The sequence below is a fragment of the Dipodomys merriami genome, unplaced genomic scaffold, assembly GCF_024711535.1.
Source record: "Dipodomys merriami isolate MVZ:Mamm:240054 unplaced genomic scaffold, mDipMer1.0.p SCAF_19, whole genome shotgun sequence".
NCBI classification, from domain to species: Eukaryota; Metazoa; Chordata; class Mammalia; order Rodentia; family Heteromyidae; genus Dipodomys; species Dipodomys merriami.
This window is the reverse complement of record NW_027203270.1, coordinates 24,752,992-24,779,772: the sequence shown is the minus strand read 5'-3', so window position 1 is coordinate 24,779,772 and position 26,781 is coordinate 24,752,992. Positions and strand designations below refer to the sequence as shown.

At 44.0% G+C, this 26,781-nt stretch overlaps 2 protein-coding genes and 1 pseudogene across 3 annotated transcripts in view; 1 reads left to right on the top strand and 2 right to left on the bottom strand.

The window, feature by feature from the left end:
- Positions 1 to 6,430, bottom strand: part of Dbf4b (DBF4B-CDC7 kinase regulatory subunit) — a 33,759-nt gene extending 27,329 nt beyond the window's left edge. Inside the window, exons 1-2 of one of the 2 annotated variants that reach the window (XM_070026804.1) lie at positions 6,244 to 6,430; positions 5,917 to 5,979 (exon numbers count right to left, since the gene is read on the bottom strand). In XM_070026804.1, coding sequence (XP_069882905.1) covers positions 5,917 to 5,950 — 34 coding nt within the window. In that variant the 5' untranslated portion in view covers positions 5,951 to 5,979; positions 6,244 to 6,430. Of the gene's footprint in view, positions 1 to 5,916; positions 5,980 to 6,051; positions 6,106 to 6,243 lie in introns of those variants that run through there. The other variant, XM_070026803.1, reaches the window with a different exon arrangement.
- LOC138830429 (STING ER exit protein pseudogene) lies at positions 2,673 to 3,328 on the bottom strand (annotated as a pseudogene).
- Positions 6,431 to 9,461: 3,031 nt separating the features above from the next.
- On the top strand, positions 9,462 to 26,679 carry Ccdc43 (coiled-coil domain containing 43). The gene is made up of 5 exons (XM_070027875.1): positions 9,462 to 9,676; positions 16,362 to 16,449; positions 18,512 to 18,647; positions 20,449 to 20,507; positions 24,530 to 26,679. Exons 1-5 carry the CDS (start codon positions 9,473 to 9,475, stop codon positions 24,715 to 24,717), a joined length of 675 nt encoding a protein of 224 aa, XP_069883976.1. The 5' UTR covers positions 9,462 to 9,472; the 3' UTR covers positions 24,718 to 26,679.
- Positions 26,680 to 26,781: the final 102 nt, after the last annotated feature.

The window sequence follows — 26,781 nt, the reverse complement described above, 5'->3', positions numbered from 1 at the left end:
CCTGAGTTTAAACTGGCACAAAAATGAAAGCGGGGTGGGGTGGGGGGGCTAATTTGAGATTCCCTAGCTAGACAGTAACAACTCCAGAAATAGAAAAAAATTCCCCCAACCTAAACAAACAAGTTTTCAAACTGAAAAATCTCTGGCAAGTGGCAGCTCATAGATTTATTTTTTTCCCAGTCCTAGGGCTTGAACTGTGGGCCTGGGAGCTGTCCCTGAGCTTTTAAACTCAAGGTGAGCACTCTGCCACTTGAGCCACTTCTGGTTTTCTGTGGTTAATTGGAGATAAGAGTCTCAAGGAATTTCCTGCCCGGGCTGGCTTTGAACCCTGATCCTGAGATCTCAGACTCCTGAGTAGCTAGGATTACAGGCGTGAGCCACCAGCCCCAGGATAGATTTTGGGTTTTTTTTTTTTTGGGTCCAGTCGTGGGGCTTGAACTCTGGGCCTGTGCGCTGTCCTTCAGCACTTCAGCTCAAGGTTAGCGCTCTACCACTTCAGCCACAGCTCCACTTCTGGCTTTTTTCTTTTTGCTTATGTGGTGCTGAGGAATCGAACCCAGGGCCTCATGCATGCAAGGCAAGTGCTCTACCACTGAGCCACCTTCCCAGCCCTAGATTTTGTTTTTTAAGTATTCCATTGGCACAGAAAAGGAGGGAGGAGGGGGTAAACAAATACAAACAAGCTATTCAGTATATACTATGTGGCAAATAATCTATGTAACTGTGGGCATGGGTGGGAGGGGGAAACTAGAAGAAAGCAAAGGAAGAGCATAATATTGTTAAATAAAATAAAAATGAGCCGGGCGCTGGTGGCTCACGCCTGTAATCCTAGCTACTCAGGAGGCTGAGATGTGAGGATCGCGGTTCAAAGCCAGCCCGGGCAAGAAAGAAAGACCGTGAGACTCCTATCTCCAATAAACCACCAGAAAACCGGAAGTGGCGCTGTAGCTCAAGTGGTAGAGCGCTCGCCTTGAGCTGAAGAGCTGAGGGACAACGCCCAGGCCCAGAGTTCAAGCCCCACGACCGACAAAAAAAAAAAAAATAAAATAAAATAAAATAAAAATGTACTCATTATCTGAGTTATGAAATGGTAACCCCTCTGTTTTTTTTTTTTTGTTTGTTTGTTTTTTTTTTTTTTTGTCGGTTGTGGGTCTTGAACTCTGGGCCTGGGCGCTGTCCCTCAGCTCTTCAGCTCAAGGCGAGCGCTCTACCACTTGAGCTACAGCGCCACTTCCGGTTTTCTGGTGATTTATTGGAGATAGGAGTCCCACGGTCTTTCTTGCCCGGGCTGGCTTTGAACCGCGATCCTCAGATCTCAGCCTCCTGAGTAGCTAGGATTACAGGCGTGAGCCACCAGCGCCCGGCCATTGGTAACCCCTCTGTATAGCACCTTGATAATAATATTTAAAATTTGTTAAATGTTTCTACTTCAATTTAAAAAAAAAAACACAGTATGTCCAACATCATCTATCATTAGGAGAAATTCAAACTAGATACAACTTAGAAACAGTTACAAAATAAAGGAGGCTAAGGAGATACAACCCACAATGATAAGGATCCAAATATAATCAAGACAAGCCAGTCTTTATTTTATTCTGTATTTATAGATGAAGAGGTCTCACTGTGTTACCCAGGATGGATTCAAAACACTTCTAAGGACATGCCACAAACCCCAGCAAGACAAGAGTCAAATACGCTTGCCAGGAGCTGGGAAGGTGGCTCAGTGGTAGAGTGCTTGCCTTGCAGGCATGAAGCCCTGGGTTTGATTTCTCAGCACCACATAAGCAGAAAAAGCTAGAAGTGGTGCTGAGGCTCAAGTGGTACAGCACTAGCCTTGAGCTAAAGAGCTGAGGGACAGCGTCCAAGCCCAGAGTTCAGACCCTATGACCCAAAAGAAAAAAAAGGTTGCCTACTGCTGACATACATTTTACAATCTTATAGATGAAGCAAAATACATAACTTTAACCAGATGTTGAAATGGTTAGGATTAGAATCAAAGGACAAATACTTTAGGAGAAACAATCAGAATAGTAAAGATCTCAAGTTTTTGTTTTTTTGGTGTAGGTCCTGTGGCTTGAACTCAGACCTGGACACCGTCTATGAGCTAAAGCTAGTACTTAAGTACCACTTGAACTACAATGTCAGTTCCAGCTTTTTCAGAGTAATTTATTGGAGATAAGAGTTTTATGGACTTTCCTGGTCAGGCTGGCTATGAACCATGATCCTCTGATCTCAGCCTCCTGAGTAGTTAGGATTATGCCACTTTAGAAACTAGAAGAAAAATCTCTGACATATTAGTCAAGTTTCTACACAGCTGAAACTACATCACACACACACACACACACACACACACACACACACACACACACACACACACACACACACACACACACACACACACACACACACACACACACACACACACACACACACACACACACACACACACACACACACACACACACACAGAGAAAACTTACACAAAGACTAACCCATCTCCTAGAAAGCCGGTCAAATGGACTTGAAGACCTCACTAAATATAAGAGTGAATGGGAAGCAAAGAAAAATCTTCCCCTGGGGCATAAATAGAAACCAATCTGTGTAATCAAAAAGCTATTTTTCTTCATAATTTAAGTGCCTGCTTCCAGTCTGGGCTCAGAGAAAGATCCTAGTCACTTAAACTGGTCGTCAGTCAGAGACCCCTTCATTTTCGCTTTCTTGGCTTCCAGCTCTGGCAGCCACTTCTTACTCATACCTTGGCATTCCCACTGTTTTTCAATTACTTGGTATTTTGTGACTAGGAGTCAGCAACTTCCCTAGCCTCAATCACTTCTTCCTCTTCATCAATGGAAGACATGATAACAGAGTTGAACTTTTGTCTTTAGTCCTCTTGGTTATCATCACTTTCTTAGGAGGCTCTTGTTTCTGAGTGTATATGTTCATTTTCCCAAAACCCTGACCAAACTTTACTATACTGCCCCATCCACAATGAGGGTCACAGAAGCCCTCTTCAGTTGGGACTGGTAGAAGAGGGGTAGTTCACACTTTGAACACTTTTTACTGTACTGTCATTCAATGCTTTCAGGTGTCAGAAGGTATGTAGTCTCCTCATCCTCTGTGTTATAAAACTTGTGGGCATGTTTGGCAGCATCAATCACATAAGATCAGTCCTGTGGCCTCATAAGAAATTTCTCTAACTGATAATTGAGCACCAGGACCATCTGGCCACACAAACAGCAGTAGACATGGAAGGGCTTCTCGCCATCATCATATTCCTCTCAGTCCCAGTGTCAGTGCAGATGATGGACCAGGACACTACTTTTGGCATGGTTCAGAGGAGCTAACAGAAAACTCTACCATAACAATAAAATTATCAAAAAAAAAAAAAATCTCTCAGGCTGGGAAGGTGGCTCAGTGGTAGAGTGCTTGCCTTGCATGCATGAGGCCCTAGGCTCAATTCCTCAACACCACATAAGCAGAAAAATCCAGAAGTGCTAGAGTGCTAGCCTTGAGATGAAGAGCTGAGGGACAGTGCCAAGGCCCAGAGTTCAGGCCCCACAAGTGACCACCCTCCCCCCCCCCCCCCGCCAAAAAAAAATCCCTCACTAAGGAGCATTATTATGGAATTCCAGAACAGGTAAGATAAGGAGTTTTCACTTTCATTGTGGGCAAAGGACATCAGGTAATCAAAAAGCCCTCTTAAACAAAATATCTAGGCCAGGTGCCAGTGGCTTAGGCCAGTAATCCTAGCTACTCAGGAAGCTGAAATCTGAGGATCTCAGATGGAAACCAGCCCAGGGAAAAAAGTCTGTGTGATTCTTACTACAAATTAACCTGCAAAAAACTAGAAGTGGAGTTATGGGTCAGAGTTCAAGCCCCAAGACAGGTACACACACACACATACACACACACAAAATACTGGCTAAACACAAATCCTACCTAACTGCTGGGCCCACAAGATAAACAAATAAGTAGATTCCACAAGTGCCAAAAATGAAAAACAAAACCACAGTGGTGAGTGTGCAAACACTGACTGGCTTTGCGGTTTTTTGTTTGGGTTTTTTTTTAACTGTATTTTTTTTTGTCTTTTCTTTTTTGGTACTGGGGATCGAACCCAGGACGTTGCACTTGCTAGGCAAGCGCTTTGCCACTGAGCTACATCCCAGCCCTTGTTTTTTTTTTTTAAAGCAGTGTTTGCAAAGAGACCAGATGAGCACAAGCAATATAGTCTTTGTGCTGGCCTGAAGCCAGAAGTGAGAGCCTAGGAGAAAAGTAAAGCAGACAACAATCCATGCCACGAAAGAGAGAAGGAATAGACTGTTTTTCATCCTAGGCTCTACATCAAAGTCTTCCTTGAGAATTCAAAACCTCAGGCCTCTGCAAAATTTTTGAATTTAAATTCATACAAACTAGGCATACGCCTGTGACTCAGCTATTTGAGAGGCAGAGGCAGGAGGTTCACTTGAATCTGGGATTACAGGGCCATCCTGAACACCACAGAAAGGCCTTGTCTCAAAAAAAAAAAAATAGGGTAGAGCGCTTGCCTTGCATGCTTGAGGCCCTGGGTTTGATTCCCCAGCACCACATAAGCAAAAATAAAAAAAGCCGGAAGTGGCGCTGTGGCTCAAGTGGCAGAGCGCTAGCCTTGAGCTGAAGAGCTGAGGGACAGCGCCCAGGCCCAGAGTTAAGGCCCTACAACGGGACCCCCCCCAAAAAAAAAGAAAGAAAGAAATAAAAATTACATTGGTACGTTAAAAAGTAGTGTCGATGCAACTGGATAGACAAAGCAAATACCCAAAATGCCACAGAGGGGGGAAAAAAACAGGAAAAAAGCTATTATTAAGCTGTGGTTGGATGGTTGCTTCAGCCAAGGATTAAAAATAAAGAAATGGTTTTATCTAATGAGTGGAAAACAGAGCTTGAGAGAGGAGGGATCAGACCTGTTTCTGTGATAGAGTTTGGCCCTTTACACTATATATGCAGAAAAGTAGATAAAAACCTTTAATTTATTTTATTTTTTTGTCGGTTATGGGGCCTGAACTCTGGGCCTGGATGCTGTCCCTCAGCTCTTCAGCTCAAGGCTAGTGCTCTAGCACTTGAGCCACAGCACTACTTCCAGCTTTTTCTGCTTATGTGGTGCTAACGAATCAAACCCAGGACCTCATGCATGCAAGGCAAGCACTCTACTACTGAGCCACCCTCCCAGACCCAAAAACCCTCTAAATTTTACATGTAACAATGTTGGTGACTTTTCCCTCCAGTGCTGGGGAATGAACTCAAAGCTTCCTTGATCATGGCTACCCAAATGCTATACCTGATCTACATTTCCAGCATCTGCTGTTTGCATGAAAAAACAAAAACAAAACCTGTATTCTTTTTGCTGTGTTGAATTTTAATATGAAGATGAAATAAAGATAATTCATGCCCTCAAGCTTTAGCTCACCGAAAAGCTCCCCCATTGACAATACTCTGCAGAAAGCTCTCCAGCAAAAGAGAGAAATGTATAAGTAAGCAACCACATATGAAAAGAACAAACAAATATAGCATGGATGATGCTAAAAAAACACAGGGGTACCGAGGGAAGTGATACGTAGCGCTCGCCTGGAGATGAAGAGCTGAGGGACAACACCCAGGCCGATCGGATTCAAGCCCCAGGACCGACAAAAAACAAACAAACAGACAAAAAACCCACGAATATACATGCATTGAATAAGTAATTCCATACTGACTTTGCATCTGTCCGTCAATCTCCTTCATAATAATTAGTCTTTTACCATAAATTCCTAAATAATCTCCCTAAATTCCTAAATACATCTCCCCCAATCGCCCCCCCCCAAAAAAAACCCATTAAATAACTAGCAAACTGCAACAGGGCTCAAATGTTCACATCCCTAGCTTTGACCTGTGGTTACCCACCTTGATTTGGAGCTCTGAGCTTACCCTCGGCCATGGAACTCTCCAGTGTGCGGTACACGCAGCCTGGAAAAGGACAGAACAGCAGCTCAACCGCCAACCCCTCCGTCCACGCACCTCCCCTCCTATGCCACCCACCTCCAAGTAATTTCCCAATGCGGAACCTCGTCCTTTCCTCAGCCATCATCTCTAATCCCGCGCCCTCGACTCCAGCAACTCCTCCTCGGTTCCGCCATCGTCCTCGGCTTCTTCAGCTCGGATCCTCCGACCACAATGCAACCCGGGCCTAGGGACCCCCGCAACGCTTTATCCCCTTCCCGGCATCCGTACCCTATCTTGGCTCACTCTTCAAATCCCAGGTCTTTCCCGGCTGCCGTACTCCTTCCTCCAGTACTTCGTACCGTGTTCCCGGGCTTCAAGTGTTCTTTGACATTCTAGAATCTCGCCGGTCCCCGCTCAGCCACGGCAGCAGGCCAGCGAGCGTCCCTCACCGCGGGTTCGGTTTAAATTTCCTGGCAGCTCCGCCCCTGAAAGAATGTAGCAAACGCGAGATTTGCCCTACGGTGTCCCTAGAAGGACAAACTAGTTCCAAGTGTTCTTTCCACTGCTACGCTCGCTCTGGCCTTCTGTCCCGCCGTCTCCACGTCTCTCCGCTTCTCATTGGCTGAAGGGCTTGGTGTCTTCACGGCCGACCACTGAGAACTCGAGTCTTCCTTTTTGTGACTTTAAAGCGAGCCGCTTTGATATTCGAACAATAAATAAATTACAAGGTAATAAGGTTTCGCTTGCACGGCATTTCATCTTCACATGGGTTCTCCTCCCTTTCTCTCCTCTTAGCCAAAGTTCTCCAAAGACGTGTCATCCATCATTTTCCAACTTTTCTAATTACACATTCATCCTCACCTTTCTACGTAAGCTGTACTTGTCCAGGTGACCAGTGACTTCCACGTTCCCAAATACTGTGGTCGCACCGCGATCTATCTTCAGCCTGTCCAACTTCTAGATGTGGAACAGACTACTCCCTTCTTGAAACGCTGCCTCCTCTTTTTCCAATGATGGATTAGTAGTTTCATCTTATGCCAATGGCTCCTCCGTTTCCCTTTGTTGGATTCAAGCCATTATTCCTTAGACTTACTGGAATCTTTATTTTTTTAGTCCTCCTTATCCCCCTAGGAATGTCCAATTCAGCTCTAAGCTGAAGCCTTCAAAATCTATTTATTTTTGCGGTACTGGGACTTGAACTCAGACTTTGTGCTCACCAGGTGGGCACTCTACTGGAACCATGCTTCCAGCCTGTCCCAGAATTTCTATTTCTGATTCTCCCACCTCCACACAATCTTCAGACTTAAAACCAATGTCAATGGACATTTCAATTTGTATATCTAATGGACACTTAAAACTTAACATAGTCAAACTGACCATTCATTCCACCAGCTCTAAAAAGAAAAGAAAATTTAAAAAATACCCATCTGTTTTCCAAGTCTTTTCCATCTCAGTAAATCACTCAAACCTAGAAAGTTATCTTTCAGTACTTTTTTTTTTCTTTCCTTTTTTTTTTTTTTTTTTTTTGCTGAGGGCCAAAATGTGATCTCACAGTGTGGAGCAGTCACTCAGCTTCACAACTGGTAATCTATCATTTGAGCCCCATCCCCAGTCTGAATTTTACTATTTATATATTTATTATTTATTTTACCAGTCATGGGGCTTGTCCCTGAGCTCTTTACTTTGAGCCACAGTGCCATTTCCAGCTTTCTGATGGTTAATTGGAGATAAGAGTCTCAGAGACTGGCTTTGAACTGCAATCTTCATATCACAGCCTCCTGAGTAGCTAGGATTACAAGCATAAGCCACCAGCACTTGGCTGGAATTTTACTATTTAATTGGAGATAAGAATCTCTTGGACTATTTTTACTTGGGCCTCATATCTTAGTAGCTAGGACAGGTTTGAGCTACCTATACTGGCAACAGTACTCATTTCAGGGCCTGGTTGCTGTCCCTGAGTTTCTCTTACTTCTTACTCAAAGCTAGCACTCTACCACTTGAGCCACAGGGCCACTTTTGGCATTTTTTGTGTGGTTTATTGGTGAGAAGAGCCTCATAGATGTTCCTATCTGGGCTGGACTCAACTCTGAGTCTCCTGAGTAGCTAGGATTACAGGTATGAACCACTAGTGCCCAGCTTGCAATGGTACTTTTTCTTAAGCCCTCTTTCTACCCCAAGAACAAACCCTACTAGTCATTCCCCGAAGTACATCCTCAAATTAGACCATTTCTACTACCCTTGTTCTATCATTTCTCTATCATTTCCTCCTCCTCTTCCTCCTCCACCTCCTCCTCCTTTTCTTCTTCCTTCCTCTTCACTATTGTATAGTTGTATAAAGAACTTACAATTCCATATGTTAATATCATTTATTGACTAAAATACTTCAGTTGGTTCGTAACATTACTTCTTCTCTTTAGTAGGTTCCTATCTCTCTCCTACAATCCAAATTTTTTTAAGATAATGCACTGTTTCAATATATAGTCTGAGATAGCCTCAAACTAAACTGAGCCTCCTGCCTAATTCTCCTGAATGTTGGAATTACAGGTGTGCACTATCATTCTCCACCAGAATATATAAACACCATGACAGAAGTGTATATATAGCACACAGACTTTGTATCCCTTCCAATGGGGCCTCAGTCTGCAGTAAAGTTATACATCCCAGCTCTGATGTTCTAATAAAACTATATCTAGATTTTTTCATCTTGCCTACTCAACAAAGGAAAACACACACTAATGGATTTGCCAATTGGGAGACACAGAAAAAGGCTTTGATATATTACCACAAACTGAAAGGATCCTAGGACATCCTTCAATTCATAGCCTAATTTAAAACTTAAAGCCTGATATAGTGGCTCACACTTATAATAAAAGCTGCTTCTGAGGCAGAGATCATATACTCATAGTTTGAAGCCGGTCCTCTCCAAAGCAAACATGTTCCCAAATGCCCACACCTCTTCTTACCAGTGTGTTGCATTGTGGAAGAGACCATCCCAGAGGCTTCAGGGAACATATAGGGGCAAAAACTTCACACATCCCTTCCTCTCTCTCCCTCCCTCCCCCTCGCTGTCTCTCTCTTTCTCTCTTCCCCCTTCCTTTCTCTCCCTACCCCCCTCTCATTGTGATAATTCCACATGTGCATATAGTGTACCCCTATCAAATTTACCAACCTTTTTCTCTTCATAAGTTGGTTATCTCAGGTTTATTACAGGGATGGAACACAATCATTAAATGTTGAGAGTGTGATTAGTTACACAGAAACGGATAAATATGCACACAAAAATTTCATTTGGGATTCTCAATTTTTTAAATTTTTAAATGAAAAGGGGCCTGAAACCAAAACTTTCCGTTTGCTACCCTAGCCCACCACGACTCCTACAAAACTCAGATCAAAAGCTCTGCGCTCCGGCGCGGGGGCGTGGCCGCCCTCTCCAGGCCTGCGCAGTGGGCCTGCGCAGCACGGCCCGTCAGGCACTGCGGTAGGCGCCCCGGGCGCTGGCAGGACCCTGGCCCCCAAGATGGCAGCGCCCAGCGAAGCGGCCGCGGCAGCCTTCGGAGAAGGCGATAGAGGGGGCGGGGGTTTTAGATCGTGGCTGGACGGACGTTTGGAGGCGCTGGGAGTGGACCAAGCAGTTTACGGCGCCTACATCCTTGGTGTCCTGAAAGAAGAAGAGGAGGAAGAGAAACTGGATGCTCTGCAGGGCATCCTCTCTGCTTTCCTGGTGAGTAGCCCGCACACATTCCTTCAGCCTTCGACGGCGTCTGAGAACCTCCGGCAGCGTTTAGCGCCTCCCTTTCCGTGCCTGGAGTCCCGGAGCCTTAGTGGGCGTGCTTGGGAGGAGTGTACCCTTCCTCCGACCTCCCCCCGCCCGCCCCCCCGCCGTCCCCCCCGCCGCCGCCCCCAGCCGGGTTTCTTGCAGCTTGATGGTGGCAGGTGTCTTGGGAGGAATGGCTTTCCCCTATTCCTGGGAGCCAGGCCTTTGCGGATGCCTGTGGGTGAGCTGGAGAGTTGCACCTGAGTGCACTCTCAATGAGTTTTACCATAAACGTCTGACACCTCATTCTAATCCCATCCGCTCACTACGTGCGCACGCAGGAATAACATGCTCTTGGGATGTCCGCCCGGTTCAGAGGCAGTGACCCGGTCTGTCCTATGAGAAAATCCCTATGGAAGTTCCTTCTTGGTTCCTATTTCGGAAATAAGGAGAGGGATGAGGGGTGGAGGCGTCCCCACATGGTAAGGTCTTTTTACGGTAGGCGGAACTGTACCAAATGTGCTTGATTTTTTTTTTTTTTACAGTAATTGGGAATTTAATATTGGGCTGATGATGGCAGAGGAACTGTCTAGCAAACACGACCTGTCTAGCAAGAATGAGGCCCTGAATTCAAACCCTACTGTTGAAAAAAAAAAAAAAAAGGAAAAAGAAATTTTGTAATCATTAGTATGAGAGGGTGATGATGGGAGACAGGAAGACAAATCTGGTTTTTATTCTTTTAGAAGCAGAATCTTTAACTCAGAAATGTGTATTACAAATTGTATTTTTGTAGTTAGTAGCCAAGCTGCTCACTTTTCCAATGCATTGTGTCCACTTCCCCCACCTGTAACACACACACAATTAATTAGATTGGTTATTGTAGATTAGATTGGTTACTGGGGTGCTGTAAGGTAACTCTGCCAGTGAGAAACAGAAGCCACATTTTGAGAGGTCAAATTGGGAGTCTTTATTATTGGAGAGCCAGCATCTGTGTCTGCAGGTGGATTCTTGTCTCAAAGACAGCAGCCCAGTACAGAGGTAGCACAGAGCTTTTTTTCTTTTTGGGTCCGGTGGTGGGCCTCAGCTCTTCAGCTCAAGGCTAGCACTCTACCACTTGAGCCACAGCACCACTTCCAGCTTTTTTTCTGCTTATGTGGTGCTGAGGAATGGAACCCAGGGCCTCATGCATACAAGGCAAGCACTCTACCACTGAGCCACCTTCCCAGCCCATAGCACAGAGCTATGGGCTCTGTGGAGCACCCAAACCCAGCAAAAGCAGACCTTATATGGGAAGTAGCTCAGTTACCAGCAGACCTTTCTGACTAGGGGAGTAGCTTAGGGGTCAGCTTAAACTTTCATTATAGGGGCTTATACCTCCAACCTTTCATATAGGGAGATAGCCTCAGAGGCAAGCTAATCAAACCATTAAGGGAGCAAAAGCTCTCCTAAGGCTAAAGAACTGGATACCTGCAATTCAGTGAATGGCCTCTCTCACCTGTAGGATTTTCAAAACTGAGTGGAAAGCCCCCTCCACCCAGCAAGGCACCAGGATGGCGGTGAGAAGTTACTTAAACTCAGCTTCATTATTTTTTTTTCTTGCCAATCCTGGGGCTTGAACTCAGGGCCTGGGCACTGTCCCTGAGTTTCTTTTGCCCAAAGCTAGCACTCTACCACTTGAACCATAGTGCCACTTCTGGCTTTTTTTGTTTATGTGCTATTGAGGAATCGAACCCAGGGCTTCATGCATGCTAGGCAAGTACTCTACCATTAAGCCACATTCCCAGCCCTTCATAGGCACTTCCTATGGCTATCCAACAAGTTATTTTAATTATTTTTATTTTTTCTGTTGTGGGGCTTGAACTCGGGGCCTGGGTGCTATCCCTGAGCTCTTTTGTGCAAAGCTAGCACTCTACCATTTTGAGCCACAGCGCCACTTCTGATTTTCTGGTGGTTAATTTGAGATGAATCTCATGGACCTTCCTGCCTAGGTTTGGCTTTAAACCTCAGTTCTCAGGTCTCAGCCTCCTGAGAGGATTACAGGCATGAACCACCAGCTTTCAGTTACAAATTCCTTTTAAATGCAAGCTCAAAAATAAGCCAGGTGCCGGTGGCTCACGCCTGTAACCCTAGCTACTCAGGAGGCTGAGATCTGAGGATCGAGGTTCAAAGCCAGCCTGGGCAGGAAAGACCGTGAAACTCCTATCTCCAATAAACCACTAGAAAACTGGAAGTGGCGCTGTAGCTCAAGCGGTAGAGCACTCGTCTTGAGCTGAAGAGCTGAGGGTCAGCGTCCAGGCCGAGTTCAAGCCCCACAACTGGCAAAAAAAAAAAATTTACTTGCATCCTTACTAGATACTATAAAAACGAGTTGTTTCTGTGTTTGTGATATAGAGATCTTGGAAACTACATTGGTGATGTGAAAGTTGCCAGGCTATCAAAGACTATCTTTTAGCATCTGTCACAAAGAGTGGGTTTGGAGAATGGGTTCATTATCATTAAAATCAAATTTTCAGCAGCTATTAAAGAGAAAAGGCAAGATGAGCAGATATGTATATACATACTTCGTAGAGCGGTAGAAGGTAGAATGGACATTTTCAAAATCAAAAGCATTTTGTGTATGTAGGGGCAGATGCTAGTAAAATACACTTGGTGGAAATGCAATTCATTGATTTAGGTACATTCTGTAACATAACACTAGTGCAGCTGTCTCAATTGCCTTTGGCAAGAACCTCCTGCTCAGGCAGGATTAGCCTATAAATGGGAAAGTTTGATACAGCTTGTGAGAAATTGTTGAAGTTCAGAGGAAATACAAAACAGTGGAATTAGTTTGTCTCTTGGACCCTACTATCGGAAATTATATAGGAAGAAATTTCAAGTAAGAGACAAGGAATGTGGGTTTCTAATGTTTCCATAAAGTTTTTTTGTTTGTAGCCGGGCGCTGGTGGCTCACGCCTGTAATCCTAGCTACTCAGGAGGCTGAGATCTGAGGATCGCGGTTCAAAGCCAGCCCGGGCAGGAGAGACCGTGAGACTCCTATCTCCAATAAAACCACCAGAAAACCGGAAGTGGCGCTGTAGCTCAAGTGGTAGAGCGCTCGCCTTGAGCTGAAGAGCTGAGGGACAACGCCCAGGCCCAGAGTTCAAGCCCCACGACCGACAAAAAAAAAAAAAAAAAAAAAAAAGTTTTTTTTTTGTTTGTTTTTTTTTTGGTCAGTCGTGGGGGTTGAACTCTGAGCCTTGGCGCTGTCCCTCAGCTCTTCAGCTCAAGGCGAGCATTCTACCACTTGAGTCACAGCTCCACTTCCACTTTTCTAATGGTATTGGAGATAAGAGTCTCACAGACTTTCCTGCCCAGGCTGGCTTTGAACCGTGATCCTCAGATCTCAGCCTCCTGAGTAGCTAGGATTACAGGTATGAGCCACCAGCGCCCGGCATTCCATAAAGCTTTTTAAAAAGTTGTTGAAATAGTATTCCAGAACAGTCCTTTTTTTTGTTTTGTTTTGTTGGTCATGGGGCCTGAACTCTGGGCCTGGATGCTGTCCCTCAGCTCTTCAGCTCAAGGCTAGCTCTCTACCACTTGAGCCACAGCACCACTTCTGGCTTTTTCTGCTTATGAGGTGCTGAGGAATCGAACCCAGGGTCTTGCGCATGCAAGGCAAGCACTCTACCACTGAGCCACCTTCCCAGCCCCAACGCAGAACTTCTTGTTACCTGTTTATAACTAACTATTCCTTTCTATGGTGTTACTATGTAGGGCTATGTGTTTGTGGATGAAAGGAAATGTGTTTGCCAGTCTCTTGTTAGAGAAGGCAATATTATCCAGAAACACATTTGGCTCTATGTATTTGTCTCTTGTTTCATAACCTGCAGAAAACAAAATTCTTTTTTTTTTTTTTTGGGTCCAGTTGTGGGCCTGAACTTTGGGTCTGGGCGCTGTCCCTCAGCTCTTCAGCTCAAGGCTAGCGCTCTACCACTTGAGCCACAGCGCCACTTCTGGCTTTTTTCTTTTTGCTTATGTGGTGCTGAGGAATCGAACCCAGGGCCTCAAGCATGCAAGGCAAGGGCTCTACCACTGAGCCACCTTCCCAGCCCAAGAAAACAAAAATTCTTATAGGAGTTTCCCCCAACTGTCCATAAATATACCATATTTTATTTTCTGAACCCCTCAATATAGAAGCTTGACTCTGGGGCAGTCTTGTGAGAATCATAGTGAGTCAGGGGTTTTATCCATGAAACACTGCTTTAGAATACTATTTCAACAGCTCCTATATGAAAACTTTCTTTTTTTGTTTAGTTGTTGGTTATGGGGTTTGAACTCAGGACCTGGGCACTGTCCCTGAACTTTTTTGCTCGAGGCTAGCACTCTACCACTTTGAGCTAACAGGGCCACTTCTGGTTTCTGGTGATTAATTGAATTTGTAAGAGTTTCTGGACTTTCCTACCTGTGTTGGCTTCTAAATCCTCAGATCTCAGCCTCCTGAGTAGCTAGGATTACAACTGTGAATCATTGGCGTGGCTCCAACATCATTTTTCTTCTACCATGTTGAGGAGGGATTGATTGGAATGTAGAATATGTATGTTGATGTAAAATGGACACGGGATGGTTGCATAGGTTCTCCTCTACTCTTTTATCTCCTCTGATAAATATGTCATCTAGCTCATAGATATATTGCAGTGTGAAAGCTGGTAAATCCTGGAAAATAGTCTATCAGCCAAGGAAGATTTTACAGGGACAGTTTTGGCACAGCCAACAAATTTTGTATGGAAAGAATAAGGAGAGGCTGGGAAGGTGGCTCAGTGGAAGAGTGCTTGTCTTGCATGCATGAGGCCCTGGGTTCGATTCCTCAGCACCACATAAGCAGAAAAGGCCGGAAGTGGCGTTGTGGCTCAAGCGGTAGAACACTAGCCCTGAGCTGAAGAGCTGAAGGAGAAAGCTGGGCGCCATTGGCTCATGCTTGTAATCCTAGCAACTCAGTAGGTGAATATCTGAGGATCACAGTTTGAAGCCAGCACAGGCAAGAAAGTCCATGAGACTAATATCTTACTCAAAACCCAGAAATAGAGCTGTGACTCAAGTGGTAGAGTGCCAGCTTGAATGAAAAAGATGAGACAGCACCCAGTCCCTGAGTTTAAGCCCCAGTACCAGCATAGACCCCCACACATACACAAAATAAGAGAGGTAGAAAGGGAAGAAAGAAAAAAAGAAATTGCTAATCAAAGGACACATAGTTTCAAAGATACAAGTTTTAGCAATCTGTGGACAGAATGGAGACTATAATAAGCAGTAATGCATTGCATATTTTCAAAATTCCTAAAGGAGTAGATTAGCTAGATTAAACATTCCTCATTGTAAACATGTAAAAGTATTACATTGTGCTAGGCACTGGTGGGTCACACCTGTAATCCTAGCTACTCAGGAGGCTGACATCTGATGATCATGGTTTGAAGCCACCACAGACTGGATTTTAGTTTTTGTTTTGTTGGTTGTGGGGATTGAACTCAGGGCCTGGGAGCTGTCTTTCAGCCTCTTTGTGGTCAAGGTTAATGATCTACCACTTGAATCACAGTGCTACTTCCAGTTGTTGAGTGGTTATTTGGAGATCAGAGTCTCACGATGACTTTTCTTCCCGGTTTGGTTTCTAACCATGATCCTCAGATCACAGGTGTGAGCCACTGGGAGACTCATCTCCCAGTTAGCCCACCAAAGAGCTGGCAGTGCAGTTGTGGCTCAGTGGTAGAGTTCTAGTTGAGCAAAACAGCTCAGGGCAGGGCCCAGGCTCTGAGTTCAAGCCCAAGAATTGGCACACACACACATAAAATATCACATTCACAAGCTGGGCGCTGGTGGCTCACGCCTATAATCCTAGTTACTCAGGAAGCTGATACCTGAAGATCACGGTTCAAAGCTAGCTCTTGAAGGAAAGTCCATGAGACTCGAATCTCCAATAAACGACTAGAAAACCGGAAGTGGCGCTGTGGCTCAAGTGGTAGAGTGTTCGCCTTGAGTTGAAGAGCTGAGAGATAGCGCCCAAGCCCAGAGTTCAAGCCCCATGATCGACCCAAAAAAAAGAAAAATCACATTCACATTGTACTCCAAAATGTGTAATATGTATAATAATTTGTCAATCAAAAATAAAATTAAGAAAATATTTTTTAATGAATGAAAGCCAGGTGTCAGTGGCTCATACTTGTAATCCTAACTACTTAGAAGGCTGAAGTCTAAGGATTGCATTTTGAAGCCAGCTCTCGTAGGAAAGTGCTTGAGACTCTTACCTCCAATTACCTACCAAAAAGCTGGAAGTTGAGCTGTGGCTCAAGTGGTAGAGTGCTAGCCTTGAGAAAAAAAAATTCAACAATGGCGTCAAGGCCTTGACTTCAAGCCTAGGACCAGCACTCACACATACACATATACAATGAGTGAAGAGGACTTTCCTAAGTTGGTGGGAATCTTTTCAGCTAGATTTTGGGAGATTGGATTGGCTGCTCTTTACCAAGCAGGTATAGAGAGAAACACTCTGCTGACTCCCAAACCCTTCCAAGTTTTCTTCTCATCTCCAGCAGGTGGAGCTGTGCCTCTTCATAGGCTTTTATTAGGTTAGGGTTCTGTTTCAAGAGTCTTTCAGGAAATTAATTGGTCTAACATTTCCAACTAGGAAGAAGATTCTCTCCTGGACATTTGCAAAGAGATTGTGGAAAGATGGTCGGAAACACAGAACGTTGTCACCAAAGTGAAGAAAGAAGGTAGAGTTGGTATTTATGTATCTAACTTCCAAAAGCAAAAGATTCATTCTTTCTAAGGTAATTTATACTGGTACATAGCCAAAACAGTTTGCATTATCTTTTTTTGGTCCTGGGGCTTAAACTCAGGGCATGAGCACTGTCCCTGTGCATCTTTGTGCTCAAGACTAGCACTTTACCACTTGAGCCACAGTGCCACTTCTGGCTTTTTCTGAATAGTTTATTGGAGATAATCTCATGGATTCTCCTGCCTGGGCTGGCTTCTAACCATAATCCTCAGATCTCAGCCTCCTGAGTAGTTAGGATTAAAGTCATGAATCACCAGCTCCTGGCTTTATCTTTTTAGTAAACATAATTTTCTTTCTTCTTTTGCATTTCTCCATTTTAGCCTGAACACAGTCATTCTCTGCTCCTAGTAATATAATTATATACAGTGTAGGTATTGGCTCGCCTCTGTTGTTCTCACTTTTAATCTTTTTTTCTTTTTTTCTTTTTAAATTGGTTGTGGGGCTTGAACTCTGGGCCTGGGCGCTGTCCCTGAGCTCTTCAGCCCAAGGCTAGTGCTCTACCACTTGAGCCATAGTGCCATTTCTGGTTTTCTGGTGGTTAATTGAAGAGCCTCATGGACTTTACTGCCTAGGCTGGCTTTGAACTGCAGTCCTTAGATCTCAGCCTCCTGAGTAGCGGGGTCTATAGATGTGAGCCACTAGGGCCTGGCTGTAATCTTTTTCATATTTTCAGATGTTAAAACAAATTGTGATTGGGATTTTGCTTCATTTGACTAAATTCACCCTTTAAAATACAAGAAGGACTGGGAAGGTGGCTCAGTGGTAGAGCGCTTGCCTTGCATGCATGAGGCTCTGGGTTCGATTCCTCACTACCACATAAGCAAAAAGAAAAAAGCCGGAAATGGTGTTGTGGCGCAAGTGGTAGAGCGCTAGCCTTGAGCTGAGGGATAGCACCCAGGCCCAGAGTTCAGGCCCCACAACTGGACCCCAAAAAACCCCAAACAACAACAACAACAACAAAAAAAAAAACAAACAAGAAAAGCTATTGCAATAGGGCTGGGACCGTGGCTCAGTGGTAGAGTGCATGCCTTGCATGCATGAGGCCCTGGGTTCAATTCCTCAGCACCACATAAGCAGAAAAAGCTGGAAGTGGCGCTGTGGCTCAAATGGTAGGGTGCTAACCTTGAGCTGAAGAGCTGAGGGACAGTGCCCAGGCTCAGAGTTCAGGCCCCACGATAACCAAAAAAAAAAAAAAAGCTTAGTCCAACACTTTGAGCCACAGTACCGCTTCCAGTTTTCTGGTGACTAATTGGAGATAAGACTCTCATGGACATTCCTGCCTGGGCTGGTTTCTAACCACAAAAATTTTCAGATCTCGGCCTCCTGAGTTGCTGGAATTACAGGCATGAGCCCCTGGTACCTAGAATTTTTTTCCTCCTACTTACACAGGTAGCTGAGATCTAGGGATTGCAGTTTGCATCTAGCCTGGGCTCAAGGCTAATGTTCTACCACTAGAACCACAGCGCCACTTCCAGTTTTCTGGTGGTTAATTGGAGATAAGAGTCTCACAGACTTTCCTGCCCAGGCTGGCTTTGAACCTCAATCCTCAGATCTCAGCCTTCTGAGTAGCTAGGATTACAGGTGTGAGCCACCAGTGCCCGGCTCTGTTCATTTCTTATCTCTAGTTAACCACCAAAAATAAAAGCTGGAAGTAGAGCTGTGGCTCAAGTGGTAGAGTGCTTAGCCATTAGCAAAAAAGCTCAGAGACAGTACCTAGGCTTTGAGTTCAAGACACAGTACCAGCACCAAAAAAAAAAAAGAAAAAAGAAAAAAAGTAGAACTTTGACATACAATGCAATTATAATCAGAGCTACTCTGAAGGGAGATATAAGACCTAAACCCTGGCCTGTATGGCTATTCTTGGCTTTCTCACTGGCCTGTGAGCTGTGTCGTTGGAGTTCCAGATTTCTAAGGAGTCAGCATATGTCTGGGTAGAATAGTCGTTCCATGGTAAGGCACTCCTATTAGCTTTTTGTCCCCCTTCTACCACCTCCCAGATGAAGTACAGGCCATCGCCTCCCTAATTGAGAAGCAGGCACAGATTGTGGTGAAACCCAGGATGGTGTCAGAAGAGGAGAAGCAGAGAAAAGCTGCCCTGCTGGCCCAGTATGCTGATGTGACAGATGAAGAAGAATATCCTTTCTAGAGCCTCATTCTCTGAAAGTCAAACCAAAGATTTTGTTGGTGGTGGTTATGGGGCTTGAACTCAGAGCCTAGATGCTTATGTCTCTGAGCTCTTTTGCTCAAAGCTAGAACTCTACCACTTTGAACCACTGTTCTACTTCTAGTTTTCTGGTGGTTAATTGTAGATAAGAGTCTTACTGACTTTCCTGCCTGGGCTGGCTTTGAACTGCAGTCCTCAGATCTCAGCCACCTGAATAGCTAGAATTACAGGTATGAGCCACCAGTGCCCAGCTAAACTAGAAATGTTTGGTAGTGATTTATAGTGACTTTTGGGAAGTTGGCAGTCCTCTCTACCTTAATTTTCTCCTCTAAAATGGCAGTGATGTTGAGGAATGACATTGGAATAATTGGTATTACACTTAGATTTTTCAAGACATAATCAATACATTCCTGAAAATTTAAGTGTAAGGCCTGTGGCTCATGCCTCTAATGTAGCTACTAGGAGGCTACGATAAGAGAGTCATGGTTCAACTCCAGCCCAGGAAGGAAAGTCTGTGAGACACTTATCTCTATTTAACCATCAAAAAGCCAGAAGTGAAGTTATGGCTAGCTGTGAACCAAAAAGTTGAGTATGAACAGGAGGACCTGAGTTCAAGCCCCAGTACTACCTACTGGGTAGGTAGAGACATTCAGAAAATTAGTGCCTACCCCAGGACTAGAACCTTGATGTTTGTGGGTAAAAGTTACCCTAAAAATTAGGAGGGCAACTTAATAGGGTAATTTAATTTTATATGACTACATGGTTAAAAGTAAGGTGAATTCCCAACAATTAATCTGGAATTTGAATGGGAAGTGTACAAAAGAGTTGTTAGTAGGGGAGATTTAATTCTTGGCGAACTTGAAGTTATTTAGGAAATGCGCAGCTTACTGAGCCTTCTTGAATGAAGTATGTGACACATTATATACTGGACATCATCCCAGAAATGTTGTCTGTCTCATCACTAGGAAAGAATTCTCTGAGTGCTTTGAGGCTATTTTTTCTTCTAGTTTTCCTCATGTTTTTGGTCAGAGTTGTCAGTGCTACAGTTCAAATGACAAACATATTAGTTCTTAGGCTAGAAAAGGTTAAGTTTTCTTCTCCTGTAATTTGGAAAAGAACTTTGTGTGTGTGTGTATATGTGTGTGCGCGCACGTATCCTTAATCTTTCAGGTTTCAGCCTGATTTCTGAAGATGACTCTTCCTTTATTCAGCCTGCTTTTCCTACCCATATTTTTTTTGGGCCATCACTGGAATTCAGGGTCTCAGACTCTTCTTGGCTTGAGCATTACATCTACTTTCAGCTTTTTCTTTCTTGTGCCCATACTGGGGCTTGAACTCAGGGCCTGTCTCTTAGCTTATTTCACTCAGGGCTACTGCTCTACCACTTGAGCCACAGCTCTATTTCTGGAATTTTGGGGTTAATTGGAAACAACAGTCTTATGGTCTTTCCTGCCAGGGTTAGCTTTGAACTTCAATTCTCAGATTTTAGCCTCCCGAGTAGCTAGGATTACAGGCATGAGCCATCAGTGTTCGGTTCCATGTCTTCTCCCTTCTCCCCTTATAGAGTCTTTAGCCCCTCCTCCCTCCCCCCCAAAACCAGCCCAGGCTGGTTTTGTGCATGAAATCTTTTTGCCTCTGCCTCTTGAGTATAGGAATTACAGACACATTGCCACCATGACTGGCTTACTCATGTTTATTGGTTATATTTTAGAGCCAGGTTGGGATATACAAAGCTTTGTTTTCCATCTAATTTTCCTTAACATCACTCACTGAAGCAGATGAGAAGGAGGATTCAGGTGCCACCACGACAAACCTCGGTTCTGACAAATGTATCCTTTCCTGTGTCTATCCCCATTTTTTGCCAAGTCTTGGGAATTCATTTTTACTTTGCTGTCATTGATAGGTTCTCCAAGCCAACATTGAGAGTTCCATGCACAGCACAGCCCCTTAATTTGTTTGTTTTCAAACAAATTAAGTACTTTGAAAAGATTAGCTTGGAAGATGGACTTTTAAGGGAAAATAAGAATCTCTACTCCCTGTATACAGCTCTGGGTTGCCTGGCCCTGGGAAAATAAGTAAAACAATGTTTTGTCTTTCTTGTCAATTTTTTTCCAAATTTTTAGAAAGAGAACACAAACATAAAGATTGAACACTTCAAACTAAAAGTATGAACATAATGAAATAGGTATTGAGGAAGGTCCTTCTAAAGAATCACTTTGACAAGCTTTCTAGGAAAGTTAAATTAAAAAATCCACCTCAAAGGTTAGGAGTGAGACTTTTTTTTTTTTTTTGTCAGTTGTGGGTCTTGAACTCTGGGCTTGGGTGCTCTCCCTCAGCTCAAGGTGAGCACTCTACTGCTGGAGCCACAGCATCACTGGAGCCACAGTGCCACTTCCAGTTTTCTAGTAGTTTATTAGAGATAAGAGTCTCAGGACTTTTCCTGCCTGGGCTGGCTTTGAACCGTGATCCTTATATCTCAGCCTCCTGAGTAGCTAGGATTACAGGCATGAGTCACTAGGGCCCTTCGACTCATTCGTTTTTGATGTGGGTGCTTTTCCACTGAGTTCCACCCCTGACCTAAGACTCATTGAATATTTATGGCCTAAAAGTAGAAAAAAGATCATGGTTAGAATAGAGAGGTGGAATGCTGATGGCTGAAACCTATAATCCTAGCTATTCTATAGGCGGAGATCTGAGAATTTTGGCTCAAAGCCCACCAGGGTAGGAAAGTACTAGGAGACTGTTATCTCCATGAAAGCTGGAAGTGGAGCTGTGGCTCTCTTCTGTTTTTTTTTTTTTTTTGGTCCGGTCGTGGGGACTGAACTCTGGGCCTGGACATTGTCCCTCAGCTTTTTCAGCACAAGGCTAGCGCTCTACCACCTGAGCCACAGCACCACTTCCGGCTTTTTACTTTTTGCTTATGTGGGGCTGAGGAATCGAACCCAGGGCCTCATGTATGCAAGGCAAGCGCTCTACCACTGAGCCACCTTCCCAGCCCCTGTTTTTTTTTTTTTAAGTAGTGTTATTGGAGATAAGAGAGTCACAGAGTTTCCTGCCTGGGCTGGCTTTGAACTGTGATCCTCTGATCTCAGCCTCCTGAGTAGCTAGGATTACAGGCATGAGCCACTGGCACTTGGCCCTCATTTAACTTCAAAACAAAACAAACCATGGGGTGAGATAGTGGCTAACATCTGTAATCCTAGCTATTTGGGATGAGATCAGAAGGACTGAGGTTGCCTGGGCAAAAAGTTCGTGATACCTGCCTCTCAATAAACTGCCTATGATGGCATATACATCATCCCAACTATATGGGAGGCCAGCCCAAGTAACAATGTGAGATCCTATTTGAAAATAACTAAAGCAAAAAAAAAAATGGAGGCATGACTCAAGTGATAAGGTTTCTGCTTAGCAGATGTCGGGCCCTGATTTCAAACCCCAATACTGAAAAAAAATATACCAGCTAACAAAATCTACTAGACAAGTTTTTTGTTTGTTTTTGTTTTGTAGCAGTTCTAGGGCTTGAACTGGGCTTGGGTGGTGTCCCTAAGGTTTTTGTTTTTGTTTTTATTGTAGGGCTTGAACTCTGGGCTTAGGTGCTGTCCCTCAACTCTTCAGCTCAAGGCGAGCGCTCTGCTTGAGCCACAGCATCACTTCTGGTTTTCTAGTGGTTTATTGGAGATAAGGATCTCATGGATTTTTCTGCCCCGGCTGGTTTTGAACTGTGATCCTCATATCTCAGCCTCCTGAATAGGAGGATTACAGGTGTGAGCCACCGGTGCCCAGTGTGTTCCTAAGCTTTTTTGTTCAAGGCTAGCTCTCTACCACTTGAGCCACAACTCCACTTCTGGCTTTTTAGTAGTTAATTGAAGATAAGAGTCTCATGGACTTTCCTGCCTGGGCTGTCTTTTGAACTGAGATCCTCAGATTTCAGCCTCCTAAGTAGCTAAGATTGTAAGAGTGAGCCACTGGGTCTGGAAGTAGGGCTGTGGTAAGAGTGCCAACCTTGAGCACAAAAGCTTAGGGATGGTGCCCAGTGCCCAGGCTGAGTTCAAACCTTAGGACCAGGGGGCGGGAGGGGGGGAGTCAGGTTAACTCCAAATGAGAGGTATATGTTACCACTGAGCCACCTTCCCAGCTAAATGTTTCATTTTCATTCCATTATAGGAACTTTGTTATTGTCACCAGAATTTTTTTTTTGGTCGGTCATGGGGTTTGAACTCTGGGCCTGGGCACTGTCCTAGAGAGGTATATTTTAAACATTCTACCTTTAGAATTTCCCATTAGAGGGCTGGGAAGGTGGCTCAGTGGTAGAGCGCTTGCCTTGCATGCATGAGGCCCTGGGTTCGATTCCTCAGCACCACATAAGCAAAAAGAAAAATGCTGGAAGTGGCGCTGTGGCTCAAGTGGTAGAGCGCTAGCCTTGAGCTGAAGAGCTGAGGGACAGCACCCAGGCCCAGAGTTCAGGCCCCACGACCAGACCCAAAAAAAAAAAAAAAGAATTTCCCATTAGACAAAGGTGAACACAAGTTTTATTATTTTCTGGTAGTACTGAGGTTTGAACTCAGGGCCTCAGGGCCTAGGCAGTGGCTTTAACACTTGAACCATGCCTCCAGCCCTTTTTTGCCTTTTTTTATATTTTAGGATGGAGTCAAGATTTTTTTTTCCCCTGGGTGTGGCTTAGACCACAGTCCTCATACTTATGCTTCACTTTTTCCATGGGCTAGCCTTGAACTTTCATTCCCTCTGATCTCTGCCTTTGGAATAGCTAATAATAATTTTTTTTTTTTTTTTTTTTTTTTTTTTTTTTTTTTTTGTCGGTCGTGGGGCGTGAACTCTGGGCCTGGGCGCTGTCCTTCAGCTCTTCAGCTCAAGGCGAGCGCTCTACCACTTGAGCTACAGCGCCACTTCCGGTTTTCTGGTGGTTTATTTGAGATAGGAGTCTCACGGTCTCTCCTGCCCGGGCTGGCTTTGAACCGCGATCCTCAGATCTCAGCCTCCTGAGTAGCTAGGATTACAGGCGTGAGCCACCAGCGCCCGGCAGCTAATAATAATTTTTGACAGTACTGCAGTTTGAACTTAGTGTTTTACACTTGCTAGGCAGGCACTCTACCACTTAAACTACTTCCCCAGCTTTTTTTTTTTGCTTTCAAGCTAGGGTATTATTTTTGCCTGGGGCTGGTTTCAGACCTCAACCTTCCTACCTACAATTTCCCAAATAGCTAGCCTCACAGGTATGTACCACCTTCACCACCTGTCCAGCTTCTTGAGATGGGGTCTTGTTTTACCTAAACAGTCTCAGAACCTCAATCCTCCTGATATATCTGGCTCCTGAGTAGTTGAGATTATAGGTATGAACCACCATACCCAGAATTTTTTTTTTTTTTTTTTGTCGGTCGTGGGGCTTGAACTCTGGGCCTGGGCGCTATCCTTCAGCTCTTCAGCTCAAGGCGAGCGCTCTACCACTTGAGCTACAGCGCCACTTTCGGTTTTCTGGTGGTTTATTGGAGATAGTCTCGCGGTCTTTCTTGCCCGGGCTGGCTTTGAACCGCAATCCTCAGATCTCAGCCTCCTGAGTAGCTAGGATTACAGGCGTGAGCCACCAGCGCCCGGCCAGAATTTTTTTTATTTCTTGTGGTTGTGGGGCTTGAACTGTGGACTTGGGAACTGTACCTGCGCTCTTTAGCTCAAGGCAAGTGCTCTACCGCTTGAGCCACAGCACCACTTCCTCAGATTTTTTTTTTAAATGAGAAAAAGCATTCAACACTTATCATGTAGAGAGGACAGTCAGAATCTGAGTTAAGAAAATAGTAACTGTGACCTGTGGAACTTTAATCCCTTAACTCACCAGTAGCCCTGTTCCGAAATACCAATGTGGAAGATGTTCTCAATGCTCGGAAATTGGAACGAGATTCACTTCGAGATGAGTCTCAAAGGAAGAAGGAACAGGACAAACTACAGAGGGAGAGGGACAAACTAGCCAAGCAGGAGCGCAAAGAAAAAGAAAAGAAAAGGACACAGAGAGGGGAGCGAAAACGATAACCTTGGCCTAATCTATTGTTTCCTCCATGAACTTGATCAAAGGGAGGACTGGTTGGGAATATGTCTATCTAAGAGCAATGAGAAACCTTTGCAAAATGATTTCCCAAGGCATTTCTCCTTTTGTTATAACATGGTCAAAAGGAAAATCACAATCACATTTAATTATAAAATGTGCCAACTTTTTGGTGACGTCGGCAATCAGATTATTATAGTTACTGTCTGAACCAAAGATCTGGAATCTATTACTGCAATCCTGTGCTTTTGGGTTTTGGTTTTTTTTTTAAGGTCTTCCCTCACCTTGGATAAATACCATGATTCAGAGAGGTAACAGTTACATATTTTTCATCTTGAAGGAAACATAATCCACTCTTCTGAAAAGTGGGCGTACAAATTGTGTCAGAAGCAATATTTACCTCTGAATCTAGTAGTATTTTATAGCTGAAATAGAAAACTAATGAAAAGCCTTATTGGGATCCAGATTCTATGTGGTATGGCAGCAAACTAGAAAAAATAGGAAGAAATTATTTGTGGGCGTTCTAAATCTGAGAATTAAAAAATATTAGCTTGGGCTGTGGGTACATCCGAGTAGTTCGGTGGTAGAATGGTTTAGCATGCATGAGGTCCCGGGTTTGATCCCTAGCACCACAAAACACACACACACATACACACACACATACACCAAAAAAAAACATCTATGGGAGAAAAAAATATGTCTTTAAGTAGAATTACATATTTTTTGCTCAAGTCTGTGACTTTAAGCAAGCTATGTGTTAGTATTGAGTGCAAAGATACCATTATTAGTCTTTTTTTTTTTTTTTTTTCAGATCTTGGGCCTTGAGCATTATCCTGGTCCTGGGCATTATCCCTGAACTGCTTTTTCTCAAGGCTAGTGCTCTACCACTTGAGCCATAACCCCAGTTCTAGCCTCATGGACTTTTCTGCCCAGGCTGGCTTTGAACTGTGATCCTCCAATCCCAAGTCTCCTAAGTAGGATTACAGGCCTAGATTATTTTTTCTTTTTTTTAAAATAATGACAAAATATTTTTAAGCTCCTTTGAGAGTTTTAATTTTGATTTACCTTAAAACTAAGTCTTTAAAACTATAATTCCTGGCTTAGAAAAACTGGAGGAATTGTCCTTATAAGAAACACTGGAAATTGTGTGCGTGTGTGTGCGCTTGCGTGCATGCGCGTATGCACATGTGCACTGGTACTGGGGCTTGAACTCGGGACCTGGCTCTGTGCTTTCCTTTAGTTTTTTCATTCAAGGCTGTCACTTTATCAATTGAGCCATAGCTCCACTTCCAACTTTTTTCTGGTTAATTGGAGAAATAAATCTCAATTTTGTCTGCCTTGGTTGGCTTTGAATCTTGATCCTTAGATATTAGCCTCCTGTAGCTAGGATTTCAGGTGTGAACCACCAGCATGGAATTCTTGGCAACACAAAGATACTTAAGATACAAAGATGTTAAAGCTTAACAAATTTTTGAATGAGTGAGTGAATAGAGAAATTGCCTGAAGAGTCAAATCTGAACAGGAATCTTCATTTCTACTTGTCATAAGTTACATTCAGTTGTAAATAAGGCCCTTTTCTACTCTAGGCAGCAGTTAGCTGAAGAGAGTAATAATTGTTCTGAAGAGAGTAATTTCTCTGATAAGACAGGAAGTGGATCAGCAAGCTACCACCCATAAGCCAAATTGGCCCACTTTTTGTGATGCACACTAAAAAAGGTAAAAGAATGGATACAGCTTGTAATACCTAAAATATTTATCTGGCCCTTTGGAGTAAGTTTGCTGACCTCTGTTTTATATTAGTTAACTATGAAATTAACAAAAACCTTTACCTTTGTGCAGAAGGTTAAAAAAAAAAAGCATGGTTAAGGAAAAGGAGATATACTACCTCTTCATATATTCCTACAACCATGGTATTTCAGGAATAACCACTTTTTAAAAAATAAACTTTATTTAAGTCACTATTGTTGTGGTGCTCATTGTCTCTCCCTTCCCCCCCCCCCCCGCTTTCTTCCCCACCCCCTCTTCCCGTTTAAACTCAGGGCCTGGGTGCT